Source organism: Cyprinodon variegatus, unplaced genomic scaffold (genome assembly GCF_000732505.1).
Source record: "Cyprinodon variegatus isolate N-32 unplaced genomic scaffold, C_variegatus-1.0 Scaffold126, whole genome shotgun sequence".
NCBI lineage: Eukaryota > Metazoa > Chordata > Actinopteri > Cyprinodontiformes > Cyprinodontidae > Cyprinodon > Cyprinodon variegatus.
In genome coordinates this window covers 505625-511889 of record NW_015150579.1, presented here as the reverse complement: position 1 = coordinate 511889, position 6265 = coordinate 505625, and the positions used below count along the sequence as shown (strand labels likewise).

Here is a 6265-nt window from a genome sequence, read left to right as displayed (position 1 = left end):
TGGATGGATGGATGGATGGATGGATGGATGGATGGATGGATGGATGGATGGATGGATGGATGGATGGATGGATGGATGGATGGATGGATGAACCCCAATATTTGACAAAAACTCGTGAGCTTGTCCTTATCCTCATAAGGTCAGGGTCACCTGAGTAAAAAAAAAACTGTTTATTTGTATAACTAATGAGTACCATCTTTTAAAACATGCTTGCATTCCTCAGTAAGCTAACATGTTGCTGTGGGGTTTGAAAGCACAACATGCAGAGAGAAAGACTGCTTTTCCCTTGTATTGCTCACAGTAGGTGATCCAGTCATTGGATCTGGGAGATGCTTGATTTGAGTTTGATGTCATTTTTTAGATCCAGGTTTCAACTTTATAAATAAACAAATATAGCATAAGCAGCCAGCAGCACTTGTTCCATGGTTCAGTGTTTTCCACTTCTCTGCAGTTCATTTGTTTGCATTTACCTTGCAAATAAGTAATAACACTAAGTTCTACTGAGACAGTCTGTGTAAAAATAGGATAACTTTGAACAGCTGTGGCTCTAAAAGTATTTTAGGATTGATGGTACATTATGACTGGTTTGACTGGATGGCTTTAGTAATAAAACCACTGCATCACCTTTCTGCCGCACCTATGTCAGGAGTTTGTTGCTCCACTTGCAATCCTTATGCTTCTGAGCAGATGTACACACTGACTCTATTACTGTCTCTGCACACCTGGATCAAACTGTGAGCAATCTTAACCTTTAGCACACAGCCACATCAAACCCACCGACAATTAAATACTTTTCAGATAGAACAGTAACATAGACAAACTAATTAAAAGCATTGTGCTCCTGCATTTTTAAGACAGTCATTAAAGTACAGAACTGTGCTGCAAAAAAAATTTCTCTTCAAGGAAAACATTAGATTTCCTCAGGCTATCTGAAATATTCGGGGCTGTTAAATCTATAACTGGTTCTGCCAGCCTCTGCAGGAAAAGCTGCCACAATGTTTTTGTCTTTCACATTACTGTGGAGAAATGATGACCCCTTATACTTTACAGCTGTGCATCGATTCATCCACACAGAAAGCCTGTTTAGAATCATGCTTCAGTCAGACTTTAACTAGGCCAATCTAACAAAGGAGGTCTGACATTAAAATTACTGTCATAAGAATTTTTTTCACAGCTTTTTAAAAACATAAAGAAATATACTTAAAAAAACTAATATTTTTGGAAAAAATATAATTCACTATGAACTGTTAGATGTTTTTTTTTTTTTTTTGCTTTTGTGAGCATGATGTCATATTTTCTTGTTTTTAAGGTGAATAAATATTTTTTGTGATTTAGTTCCTTTTTTAAATTTGATTTGCTGTCTGAGTCTTGTGATGTTTGATCTCTATGTATAATGTTTAGGACATAATTGGGAGAAATAAGGCTGGACTGAAGGACATCAGCAAAGAGAAGTATGAGCAGGTATTTAAGATTAGGATGCTTACCAATCTGTTCTCCTTCCTGGTAAATCCAGTCCACGGTGCAGCCCACCTCAGTAAACACCGCTGTGAAGAAAGGGCTCCCTGCCAGCACAGTGTGTGGAGTTTTACACAACAACTTAGCCTCCACTTCCTCTGATCCAACGCAAACTCCTGCTGGGTCAAAGTTTGGGGTGTCTTCTGCCAGCCACTCTTGTGCAAGACGGATCAGAGTGTAAGGTGGGATCGAATGGACCGCCACTGGTTTTGTCCCAAACATGCTTCAGACCTTCATATAAATAAGGTATTTTGTAATATTTTAAAATCTTCGTGGAAATATAAAGCAATATTTTGTTGTGTAAGGTAAAAGCAGAAAGAAGTATGCTAGTCTCGCTCTGATTTTAAAATGAAGACACATTTTTTAAGTTTGGAAACTGCTTCAATTTGTATTCCTGTTTTAAAAGCAGTAACTGCAAGAACACTGCATTGCGCAAGAAGGTGGGATGAGAAGGCGTAATATCACATGGGTAATTGCTGACACAAGTCTCACAAGGTCTGTTTAGATCTTAACTCATCGCCCTGCTGTGTGTAAAGGGAACTTTTCCATGCTCAGTTTAAAACACAAAGCAACATGTTTAAACATCTGCTTCCTTTAGTGCTGCGTGATAAACTACTAAACTCCAACCTGGTCGACAATAGAGTATTGTAATATTCTAATAGCAAAATAAATGCAAATGAAATGCATACTTACTTGCGTCAGTGGCTTTCTGTCTCTGTTGATCCTGGACTGCAGAGAGACACAACTGAGCACACATAGGAAAAATGTAGCATGGAATTTGACCCTATGTCCATGTTGGAATGTGTACAGAAACACTCAGAGATCACACCATAGGATTAACATTGATTGTTTTTGTATTGATTAAATGCCTCTAAATCCAATTTTCATGCACTAAAAGTTCATTTTCATTATGAGCAATTAAGCCAAAAGATTAAAATAGCCCATTAAGTTTGTATGGTTGGATCTAGTTTGCATAATCTAAAGGAAAATCTAATCTAAAATCTTTAACAAATAATCTTACTGGAGAAAACAAACAAATGATGTCTGCCCTTCAGCTAAAAGTAGCCCAACACATAAGTATTTATATGATGACAACCTGAAAAAACCACTACCCAATTTATTTCAGTTTAATAGTTAAGTTGTAATGATAATTAACACCAAATACAATATGCAATAATGGGAAGGTAAGAAGGAAATTAATACAGTAAGTCAAATTAACTTTATTTTTAATCAGAAATCAGATTTTAAACTTAAAAGCCTTGATATATGCTTTAATTCAACAACCTATTATAAACTAACACAAAGCAGTGAGTAACAGAGGAGTCTCCTTCAAGAGCAGAGTATACCCCTGCTCTAACAGAGACCCCCAGCAGATCCCGACTCAGGATGGGCGGGTGACCATCTGCCCTGGCCTGCTGTAAGAACAGGAAGCAGACATAAAGGAATACAAAAGCACAAGGTCAGGACTACTTTCTATGGTACAGAAAAGGAAACAAAGTCAAAGGTAATGACAAATGTGACTCACTCTGAGTCTGGCTTCTTGGAAGAAAAAAAAATGGCAACAGTTTTGCGTTTTTATTGGGTGAAGTTATAATACCGGTATTCTGACACAAATTTTGATTTGATGATGAAGAAAGTCTTGAGTGACCAAAGCTGTAGAACTATCTGTAGAACTACTTTTTGTTATGATTAGAGCTGCTACGTATTTAATGTAGCAGCTCTGAATGTCTCTATCAGCTTGTTACAATGGAGACTTTCCCCTTCCTTCTCATTCTTCTTTGCAAAATAGCTCAAGCATACTAGTGATGTGATAAGTTCCATGTCTTGCAGCAGATTTTTGGTTCAGCTAAAGAATCAGACTCTGACCACTTTCACTCTCTCATCAGTTTACACAAAAAAAAACAAGCTATTGTGGGTCCTTAGCGAAAACTCCAATGTGCTCTCATGAACCTACTGGTTTTTGGTGGAATAACATGACACCAGTTCAAAATCATTTCAACAGATTCTCCCCTCTAGACTACATCTCTCTCTGCAGCTTTATCATTTATTTTAGCAACAGGCGGCAATTCCATATCTACAAGATGTGTGTGTAAATCCCTTTATTGTCCCACAATGGGTAAATTCACTCTCTTCATTTAACCCATCCCCTTTTGGAGCAGTGGGCTGCCATTCTGTGGCGCCAGGGGAGCAGTGGGGGGTTAAAGGTCTTGGTCAGGGACCCAGAATGGAGGCTGTGGGGATTGAACCTGGTACAGTACTTGCAACCTTCTCAGAGCACAAGCCCACTGCTCTAACCACTAGGCCAACACCCCCCAACACTAAAAGCAAGATGGAATGGATTAATGGAAAGGTTGGAATGGCTTCCCTACAGTCCTGACTGCAATACTATCGAACATTAATGGATTCAGTTTGGACATACATCCTAATTGGCCAATTTCTAACTAAAATTGGCCAATGAGGACCAATACTGGTCAAAGAATGGGATGCCATCCCACAGTGTGTGTAACTAACTGGTCAACAGCACAGAGGAGTAAACAATGCTGTAATGGTTGTGTCTAGAGTTGTTAACCGTCCTTTGAAAAAAGGAATTGTTCTGTATTTAGAAATAGAAGAACCCGTCCTGTATTTAGTGGAAAAAGAACTCACTTTGTCCGGTATTACTGTGAAATTATAAAATAGTCAGTAAAAAGCTAATGGAAAATGAAGAACAAGGGCACTTTAGATACAAAACTTAGGGTAAAATTGTTCCCAGGCCCTGTCCTGAGTTGTAACCAATGAGCTGACAACATATATGTAACGATCCAGAATACCCTCATCCCATTGGCTGAGCCAAGTGTTGCTCACAGAGAAGACGGCGGGAGACAACAGAGCAGTCTGAGCATGTCCATGAATGATCTGTATGAAGAATGTGTAACTGCAAACAGTCTTCTGGAGCACCTCGCTCAGGAAAAAGGATCCTTGCAGTCCAAAGGAACCTTGTCAACATCCAAGCTGCTGTATCATTTGTCCTCAGCATCCCATCTTCCACTGGTTTTGTGGAGAGGATTTTCTCCTGAATGGAGAACAAATGGACTGATGTGCAGAACAAATGTTCCACTGAATTTATTAAAGCTGAGCTTATTGTCAGCCTCATTTATGAACTGTCTTGTGCAGAGTTTTACTGTGCAGCACTCAAAGACAAACAACTACTCACTGCTGCAAGAGCTCAGAGGAAATACAAGTGGAAAAAGTAGCCTATCGCCACATAATGTGGCATTGAGCTAATTATTATTTTTTTTTCTGTTTTACAACTGTAGCCTACAGCCATTGCATTTAAGGCACAAATATGTTTACACGTTTACACGAGTTTGCTGTTGCACGAAAAAGGTGCACTATTTATTTATTGTTTAATATTTATTTTTACAGTTTGAAGTTAAGCAGGATAGGCTTATGTTTAAGATGCTTATGTTATTCAGCAAAGTTTGCTATTTTGTATTAAAGTGAAATGCTAGATAACCATTTGTTTTCCAAGTGTTCATGTCACTCACAAATATGCATCTAATTGAATATAGATTTGAGTCAAGTAGTTTAAAAGATAATTTCACACCCAAAGGGGGGCTAAAAAAAATCACCACACCAGGAGGGGTAAAGGCAATTGGATCAGCTGGCAAACACATGAGGTGCCCCTTTTTTCAGGGAGTTAGCAACCGTAGTTGTTTCTAGATTGATAGATTTAAAATGTCTTGTATTACTCAAATGTAATTATTCAATCAGATAACTTGAATCTACTAAATAGCTGAAATGAACACTTGTGGTAACAGTGGTGATATAGTAAGGGTGCGGAGGCCCCCATTTTCTCAAACCACAAATATATATACACACAATTCAATTCAGTTTATTTACATAGCACCAATTCACAACACATGTCATCTCAAGGCACTGTACAGTTCACCAGATCATACAGTCAAATTCATTCAAAGTTTTCTATCTAAGGAAAACCAGTTGATTGCATCGACTCATTGAGGCTTGTAGCGACAGTGGAGAGGAAAAACCACTTTTAACAGGAAGAAACCTCCAGCAGAACCAGTATCAGTGTGAACGGCCATCTGCTGAGGCCGACTGGGGTTCAAGGAAATAGAAGCAAAGATACAAAAAGCAGCTGTAAAAGGAGGCCCCATCCAGGAAACACACAGCCAGGCAGACGAGCTCCGAGCCAGCTCCCATGTCAGAGGATGAAGAGAGCACATCCAGCCAGTCACAGTCAGAGAAACAGGCCTACACTGAAAAACAGGCCAATTTTGAACATCTATAAACAAAGGTGTTGATGGCAGCAGCACAGTTGATATTTCTCTCCAGGATGGTGTATCAGCCAAACAGGAACAAACAAGGTGAAGCTACTATGAGAAAAAGCAGAGAGCATAAAGTTAGAAATTGAATTAATAGATTCTGCTTCTGCAGAGTGGGAGAATAGAGATAGAATGAAGCAAAATGATGAAATAGGGGTCCCTATATATATGTGTGTGTGTCCTTATAACATGCTAATAAACGCTGATAATTAAATCCACACTGTGTATTTTCTATGTCGTTTTGGAGGATGTATTTAGAGGTTGCAGTCATGCATCAGCTACCACAATTGCAGGAAGTGCGGTTCACAATGCGCGCACACGTTTCTCATTTCGAAACAGCTAGCTAGATACTATCTTTTTTTCTCCCTGTTTTGGTCATGGAATCCTATGAATTTGTTACCCCAGCACCTTGAGCATACGATTGT

General features: G+C 38.9%; 1 protein-coding gene across 2 annotated transcripts in view; it reads right to left on the bottom strand.

Annotated features, from left to right (window-relative positions):
- Positions 1-2262, bottom strand: part of qprt (quinolinate phosphoribosyltransferase) — a 6803-nt gene extending 4541 nt beyond the window's left edge. The window contains exons 1-2 of one of the 2 annotated variants that reach the window (XM_015375822.1): positions 2209-2262; positions 1485-1746 (exon numbers count right to left, since the gene is read on the bottom strand). In XM_015375822.1, the coding sequence (XP_015231308.1) occupies positions 1485-1737 (253 nt within the window). In that variant the 5' untranslated portion in view covers positions 1738-1746; positions 2209-2262. Of the gene's footprint in view, positions 1-1484; positions 1806-2208 lie in introns of those variants that run through there. The other variant, XM_015375823.1, reaches the window with a different exon arrangement.
- Positions 2263-6265: the final 4003 nt, after the last annotated feature.